Source organism: Trachymyrmex septentrionalis, unplaced genomic scaffold (genome assembly GCF_001594115.1).
Source record: "Trachymyrmex septentrionalis isolate Tsep2-gDNA-1 unplaced genomic scaffold, Tsep1.0 scaffold11, whole genome shotgun sequence".
NCBI classification, from domain to species: Eukaryota; Metazoa; Arthropoda; class Insecta; order Hymenoptera; family Formicidae; genus Trachymyrmex; species Trachymyrmex septentrionalis.
The window spans coordinates 1611407-1630125 of NW_017304228.1; the positions used below are offsets into that span (position 1 = coordinate 1611407).

The 18719-nt window shown below is 34.4% G+C and overlaps 3 protein-coding genes across 10 annotated transcripts in view; 2 read left to right on the forward strand and 1 right to left on the reverse strand.

Moving 5' to 3' along the window:
- Nucleotides 1–478: 478 nt before the first annotated feature.
- LOC108751090 (probable rRNA-processing protein EBP2 homolog) lies at nt 479–1689 on the reverse strand. Its single transcript, XM_018491050.1, has 3 exons — nt 1554–1689; nt 1393–1479; nt 479–1306 (listed from the first exon to the last, which is right to left on the reverse strand). The coding sequence occupies exons 1-3, from the start codon at nt 1602–1604 to the stop codon at nt 500–502; spliced, it is 945 nt and encodes a 314-aa protein (XP_018346552.1). The 5' UTR covers nt 1605–1689; the 3' UTR covers nt 479–499.
- Nucleotides 1690–1712: 23 nt separating this feature from the next.
- On the forward strand, nt 1713–6338 carry LOC108751073 (uncharacterized protein YJR142W). 3 transcript variants are annotated; one of them, XM_018491023.1, is made up of 6 exons: nt 1713–1791; nt 3699–4140; nt 4815–4912; nt 4993–5197; nt 5415–5894; nt 5995–6338. In XM_018491023.1, exons 2-6 carry the CDS (start codon nt 4065–4067, stop codon nt 6117–6119), a joined length of 984 nt encoding a protein of 327 aa, XP_018346525.1. In that variant the 5' UTR covers nt 1713–1791; nt 3699–4064; the 3' UTR covers nt 6120–6338. The 3 variants fall into 3 exon arrangements, with proteins under 3 accessions (XP_018346525.1, XP_018346539.1, XP_018346533.1); XM_018491037.1 differs by having other exon boundaries at nt 1725–1791; nt 4024–4140; XM_018491031.1 differs by having other exon boundaries at nt 1742–1791; nt 3704–4140.
- An 8527-nt stretch (nt 6339–14865) lies between these two features.
- Nucleotides 14866–18719, forward strand: part of LOC108749530 (basement membrane-specific heparan sulfate proteoglycan core protein) — a 203761-nt gene continuing 199907 nt past the window's right edge. Inside the window, exon 1 of one of the 6 annotated variants that reach the window (XM_018488334.1) lies at nt 14866–15934. In XM_018488334.1, coding sequence (XP_018343836.1) covers nt 15857–15934 — 78 coding nt within the window. In that variant the 5' untranslated portion in view covers nt 14866–15856. The remainder of the gene's footprint in view (nt 15935–18719) is intronic. The other 5 variants (XM_018488293.1, XM_018488301.1, XM_018488309.1 and 2 more) reach the window with 5 other exon arrangements.

The window sequence follows — 18719 nt, forward strand, 5'->3', positions numbered from 1 at the left end:
AAATTTAAGGGAGACAATTCTTTGTCGCGGTTTTCAATTGGAATTCGCGCGATGCGCGCGATCGATAAAATTTTAATTCTAATTTTAAAGTCGTCGATCGAGTCGATCGACGAATTAGTAACTGCGTAATAAATAATTATTAAAATAAAATATTTAACACCACTTATTATCGTGCCATTCTAATGTCAAAAATGAGACAAACCATACCATAAATTTGCACGACACTTTTATGAATCTGAACGTCGGAGCGTTTGGAATAAAATTTTAAAGCAGAAAAGTTCGGGTCAAATTACGAAAAAAATTGACACCGACGATTGTGTTTTTTGATGTCTCGCTAAATTTCTGGATGACAGGTAAGACAGTAAACAGCATCATGTAATTCATTTTATCATATAATTTTGTACAAAAAATGCAATACGTAATAATCATATAACATATGTATAATATATAATATGTAACATATGATTATTACTGGCGATACCTACTGACTAAAGATCCTTCACGACTTCCTCTTTGCTTTCATTTGAGTTCTACGATTCTTGCCTAATCTTTGCTTTCCCTTTCCACCTTTTCCTCTTCTGCCTTCTTTCGGTTTCTCTGGTCGTCTATATTCAGAAACATCGGCCGAACTGCTGCTCGTGTTCCATTTGCTACGGCGCTTTTTACCTCCATAACCAAATTTGGCAGCCTTCATTTGCATCTTTAACTGCGCCTTTGAATTTATCTTGCGATTTACATGTGGTTTACCTTGCGGTTTCTTCTTATCATCTAAGAAATCGAGATCCTTCCGTATACCCTTGCGATATTTTTTAACCTCTTCCATCAATTTTCTTTTCTCTGCATGTTTCTTTAGAGTTGCCTCAACTTGCATTTGCTTCGCAACCTTCTTCTGTTGTCTCAATTGTCTTACTTTTTCTGATCTTTGTGTCATTACCTGCTTCTTCATCAATTTTTCTCGTACTTTTTGCATGTGTTCGTCAGATTTAGCCATCTCAGCAAAGTAATCATCCGGTCTAGATATCGATATGCCAAGCTTCTTTAACCTATTAATACCTTCCATAACAGCACCCTGAGCTTGACGGTGAAACATGTTCTCTCTACGAAAGTCATTCAGAACAGGATCCTCAGACGGCTTGTATTGAGGTAACTTTCTATTCCCTTGTAGCTGCTTAGCTCGTCTTACTTCTTGCTCTTGCATTTGAAGTGCCAATTCTGGTGCCAATGGTGCAAGTGCATTGACCATATCCAGCCTCTCGATCCATGGCAAGTCCAGCTTTATTTCATTCAATTTTTGCTTCATGTGATTCTACAATTTGTTTACAGTAAAAGTTAGGTTAAGTTACAATAAAGACTCCAAAATGTACTGTAATTTCTAATAAAAGAATTACTCACGACGAAATTCTTGGATTGCTTGCCACTCGTCTCGACGGCTACATTGAGCCCTGGCTTTAGTAATCCCGTCGCGAAGGCTTCTTGTAACTGGACACGTGAGTTAAATTAGGTTAGATTGTGCATGATATGTGGTAAGCGCACAAGGAAATCGTGATACTCACCTCCTCATCGGACAAATTGTACTCTGAGTCTGATTCTGATGTTTCTGACATTGCGAATAATTTACTATTACCTTTATTTAATTGTGATTAACCGGTAGGACGTACTCCTAAACGATTCGAGAACAACACGCCAACGTCGCCAACGCCATCCTCCATTCCCTCCAACTCCACAGATTTCGAATACTCAACGATACTTCTAGCGACATCTGGTGGAGGAATCTGAAAATTTATTCGTAAGGTAAAATACCAACAATCAACAAAAAAGAGAAAGATATATTATATTTTCTTTTTTTTTAAATAAAATTTTTATCCGTCAAAGACATTGCGATGTAAAAATAGGCGATAAAGAATCATTTTTTACCAAGTTGATATTTGATGCAAAGAAAATTTTCTTCCACAGTCGAAAAATAATTTTTGTTTATCAATAGTTTTAATAATAACGTTTTATCTCGAATCCTGATTATATTAATTAATTCAATCAGCAAAATAAGTTTTCGCAGCAGAAAAATTTTCAATTATACGATTCGTAATACCCGATATTTAATCTTTTTTCACATATTCAACAACAAAGGAATTAATACTTTTTATTTGTGTTAAAATAAGTTAATCAAAGTATTGTCGAAGTCGCGTCGTGTTTTTCTCGCAAACCAGTTTATCAGGAATTAAACTTGCATTACGCGTCTTAATTTCCATTTACGATACAAGTGAGAATAATTTTAAATGGAAACGTTCAGATAAAAAAATAGATAAATTTTATATGTATATACTCTCTTTCGACTTTTATATGTATACTCTCAAGACTTTTGTATGTATACTCTTGGCACACTCTAATGCAGCATATAATACTAAGAAAAACTAGAAACTATACTATTAAAAATGGCTGCAAAACGTTTATTTTGCAACTGTTGAAAGTTTCCTTCCCTGACAAAATGAGATAAGATACTATATTTCTCTAAACCTAAAATTATTAAAAAAAGAAATAAACTAATAAGTATAGCTTTTTGTTGAATCGAAATTCATCAAAGTGTACAATCTAATCAGACATCAACTAAAAGTAACATAACAACAATGTCATAATTTCGCACTCAACAATATAAATGTAATACAACACATATACGTAGTGGTATTATATAAATTACATCGTTGAATGTGAAATTATAACATATTGATATGTTACTTCTAGTTTTGTGTTGACTGGATAACTGCCAATATAAACTAATAAATAAAACTAATATATTCAACTCTTAACAATTAAAATGTAAAAAAAAGGCTATTGGGAATTGGCGCGATATAAGAAATGGACCCTCTTTTGAATATTTTTGGTGTTTTAAAAGTACAATTAATTCAATCAACACGAAAAAAATTTTCGATCAGTTGTAAAATAAACGTTCTGTTGAACGCGGCCAAGGAGAACAAGAAAGTCAAAACAATGTTACATTAACCAAAACATGACAAAATTAATGACATAAATTCTATTAATCGATTAATATAACGTCAATTTGACATTATTTTGACTTTCTTGTTCTCCTTGGAAACAGTTACGACATTGTTGTGTTTTATAAACGCATCCTATAAGCGGAACACAATCGCGCGACATTAAAATAGTTCCAAAACTTAAAAAGTCACTTTACAATCATTTTGATATTATCATAACATATTTTCGACGTTATCGTGACTTGTTCTATTTGAGACAGAATCGCATGTAGAATATTTCGCGTGTAGAAAAAGATGGAAACGAAAAAAAGACGCAAACCTCGCAATGGCTCAAATTCGTAAAGTTGTGCGTTACATACTTTTGCATTCGACTGTATACAGCAACCTTGACAAGTTTCAAATTCAACAGCTACGCGCATTGCGCAAAAAAAAAAGCTAGCGATATAAAAGTATTGACCATACTCTTAATCATTTCGCTAAATACTTGCGATATCAAGACTATTCAAGACTCACCGAGTCATCGAGAGACCTTCGCGAAAAAGACCGCGGCGGTCTTGAGAGACACACCCGTATGCGCGCTCGCGCACCATATTACCCGTGATAAATTCGTATCTACCCCTCATACTCGAGAAAATAAAAGGAACGATAAAGAGAAGATATAAGAGGTCAAGACGAGAAATTGAAGTAAATAATAAAGCGATTACGTTTTAGTTTAGTCTCGCGACGAAGGGGAGATCGATTCCGCTTGATTCCGTAATTGAAATTCTTGCGTTCCCTCCATTTCGTCGTTACGCTTCGGCCGTCCTCGGTTATATGCCGATTGAACGAGAGCGGCGGTGTAGCGGTGTTCGAGTAGCGCAGAGTAGCGGCAGAGTGACGGGCGCCGATTGGCTGACGCAGCTCGCGCCGCCGAGAGACCGGCCAATCACGGCGCGCGCCGCTACGGCCCGTAGGGCGCAACAGTCCACAACAGTCTCCGTGGAAAGCACCGTCTCCTGGGGTGCCTGTCTGACACGCGTTATGTGCTCGATGCCAGGATTTTCGTCGCAGCTGGCCGGATGACAACGACGTAACATCATGGCGGATAACGATAAGAAGCCGATGTCACGTTTAATGAAACTCGCCAATAAGTTCAATTGCTTCTACCTGTCAGGTAAGCGTTACGCGACGTCCTACGTCGCTACGTATTATCCCCGGCGACGCGTCTCCCGGCCGCGTCATCGACGGCAATGAGCGGCGACCGCCGTTCGCGCGGACCGTCAAGAATATCGATCTCGCGCTCGTGTGTATATTTGCCGTTCGCCTTTCGAGGGAAAATAATAGGGCGGAGAAAAAAAAAACGAGGATCCCGACACGAATCATAGGAGCGATTATCGACGGGCGCGCGCCTCCGCCACGTCCCCGTCATCGCGTTTTGCGTCGTCGATGACGGATGACCTATTCCGTGGAATAACTACTCCAAAATCACCTTAAACTTTTTTTTTGTAACGACAGATACGCCTAATCGGCCTAATGCTTGTTTTGAGTACGCTTGTTTAGGGAGATGGTCATGTATTGCGGAAACTTTGATTGTACTTTCTATATACCTAGCTTACTTCTGAGATAAATACAGCTATTTAGTTTACATTTGGAAACTTGTATAAAATATAAATATTTCCTATTCTGATACTCTATTCTCTTTTCCGAACATAATTTTCCAACAGCAATCAATTTTTTTTAATAATAATAAATTTTTATTTTCACATTATATATTGACAAAATTACAATAAATGTAGTAAACAGAAGTTATATTTCTATAAATTACGAAAGAATACATTTATTCCTTAGGTTTACATGCAGGAGAATGCAGAGCTTTTGTTGTCGATGGACAGCAAATCGGACTTGTTCGTCCAGATGTGATGAAAGAAATATTAAATCATCCTCAAGTGAGTTTGTTTTATCCTTTTTTTTATTAATACATTTATATTTTTGTTAAGACATGTATAATATAACATCAATTTTTAAGGTATTTCAAGTACATCCCGAATATGTGCAATTAAATCCAGCCTTTCGGGATTATGCTGAAAGAAGTGCACGCGTCGATGAAGTATTAAGGGAATGGATGGCCGGTGGGAAGTTTGTAACATTACGAGGCTGGAGAGAGGAATGCTATGAAGTGCGTTCACAATTTAATACGCTACCATTGTTTAAGATGGATCGTTCGGCTACATGTAAGTGTAAAAGCCATGATACATAAAAAAGCTTAAGTAATAAATTATAAACAGGCAGGTGAATTGGTTAATCACAATAGAGATGATAAGGCCATAATTTAAGCGGTAGAAAATTCCTTACTATTTAAGTTTTTTTTGTGTGCAATGATTTTAAAAGAAAACGAAATAAATAAATATCATAATTATAGTATTTTATATATGCTTTTTGAAATGACAGGTCTATTTGGAATTCGAAAATACGGAGTGGATATAAACGGCTATGTAATGGATCCTGTCAAGGGCTTGTCAATATGGTTACAAAAGCGTAGTCCGAATAAACAGACATGGCCGGCGTATTGGGATAGTATGGTGAGTGGTGGATTGAGTGTTGGTTATGGTATAAATGAAACCGCGATAAAAGAAGCTGGTGAAGAAGCTGGTATTCCGAATCATCTCATTGCTAAGCTTAAGAGCGCTGGCTGCGTATCGTTCTTCTTTGAAAGTGAGAGGGGTCTGTTTCCCAACACGGAATTTGTATATGATCTTGAACTGCCGCCCGACTTTGTACCGAACAATAGTGATGGAGAAGTAGAGACCTTCGAATTACTCCCCGTTAGTGAATGCTTAGAGAGGATACTTTCCCCACATTTCAAAACCACTTCTGTACCAGTTGCCCTTGACTTCTTAATTAGACACGGATACATTACAGCAGAGAACGGTAAGATAGGCTGATCGCATATAATTCATTCAAAAATTGTTGAATACAACTTATCGAAAGTGCTGTATAATACTAATTTGTTCGTTTGCTTTTGTTGCAGAGCCTAACTTTATACAGATTGTGGAGTTACTTCATGTACCTCTGCAGACTATGTACAATCATCGACACAAAGCTAGTAATAGAATGGCTAATGGTGAAGCGATCGATGCTTTAGAAAAAGTTTAAGTTTCGCTAGGCTTTTAATTTATACTGTGCTAATGGCTATGAATTGAATGAAATGAATGACGTTCCTTTTCTATGTTTCTTCATTGGACAAGTATTGAAAAATCTCATATTACATACAGTCGTACACATGTAAGACGTAAACAGCTTTTTTATAATTGATAAAGATCATAATTTATAAAGAGGACTACATGAATTTATAGATAAAACACACTTCTATTGAGTTGGTCATATTTTCTGCCTTTATTTTAATTGCGTATATTGAATTAACAACGAAAAAAAAAAAACAATACGCTTTATTAACTGCATCAATAGTAACATGTTTATGAGATTTTTATAACAAGTTTTTCTCTTGTCTATATAAGTTTGTGTGATTCATAAAAGAAAAAAGCTACAAGTTTTTATATACAAATCTTTTGTATGACAAAATGAAGTATTAACCAATAACGTTTATACGTGACTCGTCAAAATTTTGAAGATAATTTCTTCCATCTATATGATTTTTTCTTTTTTTTTTCTATAACAGGATAAGTTTTACAAATTATTATGTTATGTTTGAGACATTTTTCAACTTAACCTGCCATTATTTAGCACAATAAAATTATATACCAATTATATTAATATCGTGCTTGTCAACTGAACAGATGCATTGTAATAAAAGCAAGTATCGATTAAATAATGAAATTGACTTATGATAGTCGAAGCAAAAGTATTATGAACGCAGCATTCCAGATAATAAATTTATCGATAAGATTGCGTTTAAGAACTGAAAAGTAACAGTTTTTTTAAATAATTATAATTAATATCTTCATATAACACATTAAATCTTGCAACACACATAGCTTGGAATTATCAATGCGAGAGTCAGCATAACACTAAGATTGCATTTACAGTATTATAAAAATGAGTATATATCGTGTACTTTTTTAATAGATCAAACAAAATTTACAGTCTGATCATGTGCTGACTTTGTGTTCAATTGAATTTTATTATCTCGATCAATTTAGGCACCTTTCTTTACTAGTAATTTTGTAAAGAAGGATTGAAAGCATTTATATTATTTATCGTATGCTAATGTTTTATGAATTTAATTACATGTTAAGTACTTCCGCATTTGAAAATTTAAATACTATTTATATCAATACATCAGTGACTGTACAAGTGAGAAGCACAAAAAACATAATTATAATAATCTTTATTCTTAATGGATAACATTTTTAATGGATTTTATTTTAAATAAGATTAATATTACTCTTTAAGTTCTTTGGAATGGAATCTCTCATCCAAAAGAATGAAAATTTTAAGCCAATCTTGAAAAAAGAATAGTTCAATTTTCAATCTTTTTAAGAGTGAAATGAGATTTCAAAGTGAGATTTACTCTAAAAATTTTAGAGAGTAAATAATTACGTTGTATTATGTTCTCATTGATATTCGAAGATAAATAGATAATGTTTCAATATTATTACATATGAGTATATCATATATTTTAGCTGTATATAATATTTATTTATATCTTTCATCTCTACTTTTACAATGGCAGTTTATCGAGTTGTATATTGCATTTAATATTATATTATCGCTTTATAACGATGAATTGCGAAAATCATCATTGACTATTTGTTATTAACGCCATTCATGTGATATATTTTACATCGTGTTTTTAAAAATTGTTATATATACCTCATAAAAAGAGAGCATACATATATACTTATTCATATAATTGATCTGTTAATATTCGTGTTAAATTCATTATTACAAAACGCATTACATGTATGAGTATAAAATCCAATATCATGTATTTGTTATAAAAATATTAGTTATGGTAAAATATATATTAATCTCTCTCGTAATAAATTATCGCATTTCTGCACAAGAATGATGAGAACATCTGTACCATGCCAAAAATTATAAGTTTATAATTATCTGGAGAATTCTATTCGGGAAATGTATATCGGTTTCAGACATTAAAAATTTTTTATAAAATATAAAATATTCTGTAAAATAACTGAAGTAGTGTAATGTTTGAATTTTTTCGAGAATATAATTTTTCGTAATATATCTCTTGCATATATGCCAATGAATTGACATTGCGATAATTATAGAATTGTTAGTTTAACATGTTTTTGCAGTCAAATCTTATAAGAACTAACCAAACTGCGCGTTGTAGATTTTATAAGTTTAATACTTTTGTAATGATGATAATGTAACAATATACTAGTCACGCTCATCTTTATCACTCTCTTTCTCTTTCTCTCTCTCTCTCTCTCTCTCTCTCTCTCTCTCTCTCTCTCTCTCTCTCTCTCTCTTATAACATTAATCTGGTCACCAGACACAATATTTGTGATACATTTACCTTAAGTGAGATTTTGTTTCCTACTATGATTCAGTTTTGTGATAGGGATGGATAGGACTGGTTATATGTTTATTGCATGAATAAAATAGTATTACATTACATGGCCGAACATGCTAATCTATTATTTAACTCCGATGCAGTAATAAGGAATTGCGCGTTTAAGACGGAAGTGTTTGTACGCCGATTAACAATGAAACTGGTTTAACTACAGATTGTTATGTGAAGAGATTTTACAAGATTTATGTTGTTTTTCATACATGGACTACTATTGTAACTATGAGTGACTGTCGTATGCGATCACATAACACTTAATCAGCTTGTGCGTTCTTAGCTTTTACTCTTCGTTGCAGCCTAAGTATGTATCAATTGTAAGAAAGAGCATCCAAAAAATTTGCGAGCCGCCTATTTTTTCGCATTTAATGTGATTAAATTAATGAGCACGCAACACGGCTCGCGACCTGATTAAATGATGCCGCTGTTTGAATCGTATAAAATACAAAGCTTCTTCGCAATAGGCACGACCGATTAATGACACGAGTTAAACAAAAAGTGCAGAGTCTGATAAATCTTCCGAAGTAATATAAACATTTCTGTGAAAGATTTAATATTCGATTCTAAATTTTGATAAAATTATTTTTAATTCCAAAAAATAAAACAATTTAAGGAGATCAATAATTTATATCAACATTTTCCTAAATATATATTTTAATATTTATTTTTAAAATAATTATTTCCATGGCCGTTTAAAGAGAAAAGGATAATAAAACATAATAAATTGTTATTCCTTTGAGAAATGTTATCTTGAATTAAAGAAACACTTTGACATATTTATTACATGTGCCGGTTTTAATATCCTGAAAGGATAATCGTGCATATTTATTACTAATGAAATTATTATCCTGATACGAACAAATATTTTTTAGAATACAAAAAAGATTTGTTATATTTGAGGTAAAATATAATTTACTTCTGCATATTTTCGGGAGATTATTGCAAACTCCATATGAGGTTTTAATCAACTCTGACTGTATATGTTGTTATTCTATGCTCCCGTATTTTGCAAAAGTTGTATAAAGTTGCGGATTGCTATGCTCAATCTGTTTAGTAAAAATCTTAATAATATCGATTGCATCGAAGATGTAGCTAAAAATGTAAGAAGTGTGTAGTTCTAGAATCAGATGATTGTACTTACATAAACAATGAGAAATATTTGGACTGGCTTTTTATTACATTGTGATTCTTATTGCTTATTGTTGCTACATTAATTTCATTATTCTAGCGTGCAAAATCCGGTTGTAGTTATTTTTTCTTCATCAAGATTATTTCTGTCCGTAAGCGAAGATGTGGGTACGTCGCGATATGTATATTTTGCTATTCACTATGTTTAACTGACGATAGTATAACGTAACCACATGTATCGACAACACGTTTGTGATAATAAAATAACATTTGTAATTGAATATTATGATAAACGTGATATTCTAAACATCGCGCACTCTTTTCGGTCGTATTGCTTGAATTTTAATACGAGACCAAATATGTACATACGTGATATTTTCAAATATCATTCAGTTTAATTATTTATGTACTTAATTGCATTATTTGGAATTATTGTTAAACTCAGGCTCTTAAACATATAAAGCATGTGGAAAACGCAAATGAATCAATGACTAGAAAGTTAAGCGGTTGATATTCATTCTTGAGAACAATGTAAATGAAACTATCGTAGTTATCGATTGTTTCTATTTAAAGATTTAGCTATAAATACATATGCGTCGAATATTCGCTAACATTTTCGCGTTCAATAAAAATAAACGAGTGTCTGACGGCGCCGGTATCTTTAACATTCCCGATCTTTCATTCGACAAATAACCAAATTGACCCCAGTTCCTTGAGCCAATGACATAATTCAAGCATCTAAACGATTTCGATTGATACGCTTATTCGCTTCTTGCCGTAAACTCAATTTCTATCTACTATTTATTGTGTACTGGTATTACGGATTCATTCATAAATAATTAATTAAATAATTCGCTTCGGTCTTACTTCTTTGATTCAAATTATTTAAATAATTTCTACATGGATTTTGTTCGACTCTATAATCTCTTTTTTATTACTTAAAAGTACGAAAATTTTCCATAAAATATTTTAATTGTTTTTTAACTGACAATTTTTTTTTCTGTTTAAATATTTTATTTAAATTAATCTTAGTGTTTTAATTGCACTGAAATATATATACACTAAAAAAAAAAGATGTTATATTACATATAATAGCATTATTTTAATTGAAAATATTTTGTTAATTTAATAATAGTATTAATGAAACAAATAAAATTTTATCAGAACAAGATCATGGCGTATTTGTTTTATTAATATAATATTATTTATGTGTGTGTTGTGTTCCACACGTAGCACAGCAGTGACTATAATGCGCTAAAAAAGCGCTTGTGCAGGTGCATAATTCTAACAGTTTTTAGCGCTTTAAAAGCGCTTTCAAAATCCACTATGAAAAGCGCATTATAAGCGTATACAATCAGCGCAGAATAAATCCAGTTTTATAGCACGTTTACAGCATTTTTCATGTAGCACGTGTCACACAACAGTGCCTGCAAAACGTTCAGAAAGTGATGTAAACGCGCATTCAATCAGCGCAGGATAAATGCTTTTTACGCGCATAATCATTTTTTGATCAGTGTAACTTGAAATCTGCCGTTATTCACATGTAATGAAAGTGCATAACCGACAGCAGTTTTGGGAGATACAGTCACAAGAACGCGGTCCCAGAGTGCTTTGCACGCGCTGTTGTGCTACGTAGGATGTGTGTGTGTGTGTGTGTGTGTGTGTGTGTGTTTGAATTGACAAAGTTATTTTTAATTAAAATAATGCTGTTGACATAACATTTTTTTTAATGTACGTGATATATTGCTCGCAATAATTTTTATTATACCAATTTCGATATTGTGAATAATTTATTTATAAACAATCTATATATAATTTCTATTAGATGCCAAGATTAGACGTTTTTTTATAATTTTATGTAATTTTGATTTATGTATATAATTTATTTATATAGATATGTGTCAATGTTGTTCTGATTTTTTAAATATTTTATTTTGAAGCACATAAGATTAACACATAAAAAATTTGTTACAAATTAAAATCACCTAAAATGTAGATTCAGTAAAATAGATAATTAAAATATTTTGATGAACTGAATTTTTCAAAAATATGAATGAATAATTAAATCTTGTTTTTTTTTTAATCTAATAGAATTCCAATTTTCAAGAAAATTAGGATAAAAATTTAAGAAATCGTAAAGAATTATATTTCGAAAAATTTTTGAAAAGAAAAAATATCTTTTTAACGAGAAATATATTTACGAGATAACAGTTTGATATGTCGCTGAACAAAGATTACATTTAAATGATGAATTATACATAATGACAAATATACATTATTTTAAAGGCTGCGTATATGTTTGTTATCGCTACTATCATAATATTCCTATCATACTCCGTTATATAACAACTTACGATAGTGATTTTTGATTGTGTCATATTCGATAAATGAGCGGGAAACAAAATCATGGATTGTGAAAATAAGGACGCTCGATTCGATACTTTGTGAGAGGCACGTGCGATCGTGAACCATACGGTTGTCGTATCATAAATCAACGTGTTAACGGGGTTTGTTGCGTTTCTCTTGAGATTTATTTTGGTATTTATATCGATAACCTTACGATGATAGCCTCTGTGTTCATGTCGCACCCTTTCGCGATTCTCTTCCACGTGCCTGTTTACACGATTCATGTGCCGTCCGTGTAGCTTAATCTCGCGATCGGCAATATTAATCCTTGTCAGCAAGAGTTCGAAGATTTGTTGTTCGATCGCGGTTAACATTCCTTTAGTTTTAATGCAATTTAACAGTACCAAGATATTTTTTTACATAGCCACAAACAGAAAATATTTTATGTAAAGCATGCAATTATTAATTATAATATAATAACTTATAATTATTAACATTAATTTACGTCTCCTACTGGATTACCATTAGGAAATATTATAGAGAATGAATGGTGAATCATATTATGATCAAATAATAATGGAAAACGATAAAAAAAGATAATACAATCAAAAATTACAAGAATATAGGAAGTTTTATGTTTATAATAATATGAAAGTAATATTCTTCCATAATATATGAAAGATTTAGTAATGAAATCGCATTCCACAACATTAAACTTTTATTGTACTGTATGATTTACAACCATGGTACACAATCAAGTTGTAAACTTTAAAATTCTACAATTCATTTTTTATCTTTGAATTTTTTATATTTTCTTGAATCTTTAAATACACGTACGCTATATTTTAAAATATTTCTTTTATGACTAACTTTAAACTTTGATTGCCTCAATTTTTTTTTTGTTTATTTTCGTTGTGAATTATATATCGCAGTATTTGTTAAAGTAATATTAGCATATAAATAAATTTTTTTTATCCGAAGATTAGGCCATTAAATATTTTTATATATTTTGACTCTGAAACCGAATTTGATATTTAAATTGCTTTATTATATCACAATGTTTTTTATCGATTGAAAATATCTCGATTTTCAGTATTCTTTAACCTGTCAGCTTAATATTAATTTTATAAGCTTGCATATTATCGTATAAACTGACTTCCTTCTTTATTTCAGCATGTATACATTTAAGTAGGTAGACTATAAATGACTTCAAAAACATTGGAAATTAGAGCTATTTCTCGTTGATACAAAGTTATGACGTGATAAAATGGAGCAATTTGGTTATCGGATTTAATTTTAGAGCATCAAAATGTATAAGAATAGTCTATTTATTTTTGTGTGCTTGTGTAACCATTTCATGATAATCATGGCATCGATCGTCAAATTGATTTGCGAGGAGGCACCGCGCGCGTATTCGGCCTACAATCTATATCAAGAATACCATGAGATTTCGCGCATATGCTAACAGATGCATCTCGTTTATCGGATAGCCGCAAAACGAGTGCAACGCAGAATGGAACGGAGTGCGAATAACGACGATGAAACGACTGCTTAGTGATGCTTGACCCATTTAAACAAAATTCATCTCTTTCAGGTTCGTTGTTGAGTACTCCTAAGACAATAAATACGACAAAGATAGGAACATTTCGAAGCTAACATACGAATTCATGACAGAACATCATTTTTTTTCAGTGATATTCCTATAATTAAAACAATGGGCCCGGTGATAGAAAACTTCTCTCGCATCTGGTTACATTGCAAAAAACATAAATGTAATTTTATATTATGTGTCACATACGTGTCATAGAGTAACTTGACACAATAGTCACATGTTTTATACAAGATTTGCTATAAATTCATAAAATCAATAACATGTATAATAAGATTTCTTATACGGAATTTTGAAACAATCTCAGAAATTGAATTAACAAGGCATTCTTTTTTTTTCACTTCTGTAGTTATTAAATTTAGAAAATTAAACGTGTTTGGCACATTAAATTACAAGAGTACATTTTAAAATTACTGAAAATTAGCAAAAAGGTGAAGATATCATTACCGCTATATTCCAGAAATCTGGTACGGCTTGAAATGCTCCAATTTTTAATATTAAATAACTTTATAATACAACCTCGAACATTTTATATTTGATTTTATATATGATTGTACTAAGTATTAATTAAATTAGATAACTTAAATGTCTAATTTAATTAAAAGCAAGTTTTGCAAACAGTGTCAGAAGTATTCCGTATTAATAATACAATTATAGAATATCGATCGGAGTATATCAAGCATTTCTTATATACATTTTTTAATACCGAATACGTTTAAAATTTCAAGTTTTTCGTGGTTATGGCTGAATCCGGTGTACTGACATAATTCAGATATAAAATGCAATCGAGTTACATTTAAGCTCTGCACGTATAAAGAGTCGTGTTATTAAACGGTATAATAACTCTCTCTGTCAAAAATTGCGCTCACTTGTACATCATATTTTACCTTCCTGCTATTTTATTCAAAAATTATTAACTTTATTCAAAAACTCCGTGATAAACAATTGTACGATTAAACTGCGATTTCCTGAACTTTGCGATTACATTTAGATACAGTTCAACTAAAATCAAAATAACGGTACGAAGAGTGTTCATTATCGATGATAGTTCGACTGTATCTCGACGCGGTATCGCGAGCAACGTGAAGTGCGCTCTGTATCGTGAAGAGTGCGGGCGTGAAAAAGTAGAGCCGTGATCTTCGCCCGCGAGTCGACCGTCTCCTAAACGGTCTCCCCGCTGCCCGACGACGTCTACAGCGGCAAGGAACAACTTTGACCACGGTGGAAACAAGAAGAGAATTCCGGAGGACGTTGGACCAAGGGAGACAGCACGTCCACCACCGCGTGTGCGGCAGTGGGGATCAGAAGAGGGAGAGAAAGGGAGAGTGGGAGAGAGATAATCGACGCGGGTGAGGAATCTGATAGAGCGAGACGGCGGATCAAAGAATCCGAAGGAGGGAGAGAACGTGCCGATCCGCGGCGCGAGGTGGGAGAGACCGCGAGATCGCGTCGGCGAAATACAAAGAGAGGGAGAGAGAGAGAATGAGTGACGGCGATAGAGGGAGCGAATAGGAAGAGGGGGAAAGACGAACTCTCCTCCTGGTGGAGAGAGAATCCAACGTGGAGAAAGAGGAAGTCGGGCCGCGAACGCGGGACGAGGAGAGCGAGTGGCGAGAGAGAAAGAGCCGGACCCGCGGCGTGTGAGGAGAGGGAAAACCACGGGGGCTTTTGAAAAAGTTTTATCTTGTCGGTGCGCACGGCCTCTCAGACGCTACCGAACGCCGGTACGGTGTTGTTGGGCCACGTCGCGGCCTCCTCGGCGACGAATTTCTAGGAAAGAGAACGAACGGAGAGAGAAAGGAAGGAAGAAAGAGAGAAAAGGCAGAAAATCCCTTTCGTCGTGCGCTTCGCGATTTCCGGTCCCGGTCCCGGTCCCGGTCGGTCCTACCGTCAACTTCCGTCCATCTCGTCCGCCCGCGCGCCCGCGGACGTTCGCGCGAGAGAATCCCGCGAGGACCGCCGAGAAGGAGGCTCGCGACGTACATCATCCGCAGGATAAGAGGGCAAATTTCTTCTGCGTGTCCTTGGAGGAATTGTTCTTCTTTCGCCCGTCTCGCCATGTGCCAACGTCGCTGAGGTGTCCCGCAGTGCCGATCGAGAGAAAGAGCGAGCGAGAGAGAAAGAGAAAGAGGGACGAATACGGCGAGGTAAGAAGAGGGAGAGAGAGAGAGAGAGAAAGAGGGTCAGTCAGGAAGAGGGCGAAGAGGTCGAGAAGTGACTCCTTGCCGGTCGCGACAGACGGCCAGCGGCGAGATGAAGAACCGTGTGTTGCTAAAGAGTGCATTGCTCCTGTTGCTGATCGCGGCGGATGGCCTGGTGACAGCATTAGAGGTAAGTTTTTTTAGTATAAGCCTGGATCTCTTGATCCCCAATCCGTTGAAATTACCGGTAGTCTCGTGGAATTTCACCTCGGGGCGAATGGTGCTCTGAAACCGCATTTAGGAGCGTAATATTGCTCCGAGGACGCATTTAGGAGCACGCGCTGCTCAGAAACGCGTTTCAATTCGATTCAGTTACGTGAGCCTTCTTTCGAACAATTTTACGCGTACATTTGTACTGAACGATGATATGATTAAAGATATGAGACATTTTAATTGACATTCCGCGTCTGTTTAATTGACGGCAAATAATTCTACGAACGTAGCTTCCCAGACGAAAAGCGTGTTCAAGGCCGATATTCAAAGTCAGTTCTTGTATTTATAAGACCTTAACAGTTTTAAGATGTTATAAACTAATCACAGAGCCATATTAGTTACCACTTAGTTACCACATTACTTAAGATAACTTGAAATAAGTGCTTACTTGAAATAAGTATGAACTATAAATACTGGCTTAAAAGACGTCATAAAGACGTTTCTCTTGGAACATACGTCTGTATTTATAATTGTAGATCGATCCATGATTGACCCTCATTTCAGCGCGCTAGGATTTATCAAATTGTGATTTAAGAAGCGCTCTTCAAATGAAAGACTGATTTAAACCTAGTTCTAATCTCAGGTTGAATCACGATTATGAATACGATTTTATTTAAAAGACATTATGAAGCGGTCTTCTAGACTAGGTGTTGTTTGGGTTATCACTGATCTTTCAAACAGCGTTGTTGAAAGAAAACTATAGTATAGCTAATATTTCGCTTCATCGTGTGTTCATTCTTAAATGTGTACGGACTCACACAATATAGATCATTCCAGCAATGTTGCAGTAACATTATGACATTTCAGTAATATATTAGTAACGTTGCAAACTTCTGTGTATGAAGTATTTATTCTTAAAATTATTTGCAATATTGAGATTAAAATTGAAGAATATATGATACCAGGTTCTGCTATGACCCGGCGATATTCGCGAAATTTATCAGCATTTCGGAAACTCCCTGTGCGACACACCGCGATTAGATAGTCCGTGTGGTTCAATCACCGCGATTATACCTGTTATGTGTCTCACTTACGTTTGCTGATAAAGATCGCCGCATACCTCGCGGTGAAGTCACGCTTATCGCTCTCGTAAATCGTCGCGATGGATTCGTACGTATGGAGTGCGGTTATAAATGATCTCTCACCTCTTCTTAAAGATACCGAAGGTACTCTCCTTTTTGGATTGTATATCATAACTCTGACACGATCCTCCGTTTGTGTAATGGAATGTTTGGCATACGATCCGAACAAGGCAGCATTTCACTGTGCTCCAGCTGTGCCATGCTTCACTTGCGCTTTTGACGATTGAAAAGTTGACATAAAAGCCAATCGAAGTAAAACGACGGTTGAGGAAAATCGATTAATTATTCACACGTATCGCTTGCACCAACGTTATCGTGAGTTCATTTAGCTACCAGTTGTATTGATACAATCATTATGATCTTAATATATCTAAAATTCAGACCTCTGCTGCTTAATCTTCACGAGACGTTATCTGAACTTTCTGATTTTTAAAGTAACGATCGTTTATACTTTCTGTATCTATTAAATTATAACATATTAAAATAAACAATAAATTACACATTTTTAAAATAAAAAATCGGTATAGATTGAATTATGCGGTGTTTATATTTTCATCATGTTGGTGTTAATATCAACACTTTCATAATGCGGATTTTAAATCTCTAGTGTTTATATCAATCAGGTGTGGATTTAAAATACCTGCTGTTAAAATCTCATTGTTTTGGTATTAATATGAACATTAACACGATGAGAATTATATAGACACACATCCATGGTGTTAAATTCTCATCTCACAGATATTTTTCAGAATGCAAGAGTAACTATCTATAATGATTGCAAACATTATACAGTGAAACAAAATTTCTCTATTGCATAAATTGAATCTGTGGAATAGCATTTCAAATGTGAGAATAGATTCGAACCCCCTTCTTCATCGAATTGTAAATAAATTCCATAATTCTTGATGTTTGACTACTCTTATTCCGTTTCTCTTGCGTGAAATGAAAGACGCGCCGACTCGCTGCGTCGCGCAAAGAAATCCTTCAATTTAACAATGATCAACAGGTACGGGAAAAGAGGACCAGTGGATCGCGGAAATATGCCGTTGAACCATCAAAGGTGTCTCGTGGGCTCGGAAAATACGGATTTAATTGTTATGCACAACGCCGCCGGACTTGTTTGACAACCCAGCAATGAGACGCTCCGGGGTAATTCGCGCGAATCGATTATATTCCGATCACACCTCAAACTCCGTAGAAGCGGATACGAGCACAAGTCGAACTCGTGTCGCGGCGAACTCCGATCGTTTCTGGAACCCGCCAATCCAGCGAAATATCATTCCGTGAAGCACGGATTTCCGCCGAAACGACACTTCGCCGGTGGCCTGATATGAGAATCCTTCTTCATCAGCTTCTTCGCAATTTCGATCGTGCGTTCTTTTTTTATGCATTTATAAGAATGCATGAACAATAACTCCATTCTCAATCTTCAAATTCTGGCTAAATATTAACTGTTTTATCGTTTCATTTAGTTGAAAAATCGCGTTTTTCACTCTTTGTGAGGTATTTTATATTTCTGTAGAAAAAAGGTATCTTAAATTTAATGGAAAATGTGATTTTCCAATAAAAAAGATTTTATATAGGTATATGTATACATACACACACACATATATATATATA

Coding starts and splice junctions, on each gene's coding strand:
- LOC108751073 (XM_018491023.1), top strand. CDS start 4,065: ATGGCGGATAACGATAAGAAGCCGATGTCACGTTTAATGAAACTCGCC. Junction 5,198..5,414: donor GATGGATCGTTCGGCTACAT/GTAAGTGTAAAA, acceptor TTGAAATGACAG/GTCTATTTGGAATTCGAAAA. Junction 5,895..5,994: donor ATACATTACAGCAGAGAACG/GTAAGATAGGCT, acceptor CTTTTGTTGCAG/AGCCTAACTTTATACAGATT.
- LOC108751090 (XM_018491050.1), bottom strand. CDS start 1,604: ATGTCAGAAACATCAGAATCAGACTCAGAGTACAATTTGTCCGATGAG. Junction 1,480..1,553: donor ACAATTTGTCCGATGAGGAG/GTGAGTATCACG, acceptor TCACGTGTCCAG/TTACAAGAAGCCTTCGCGAC. Junction 1,307..1,392: donor AGCAATCCAAGAATTTCGTC/GTGAGTAATTCT, acceptor AACAAATTGTAG/AATCACATGAAGCAAAAATT.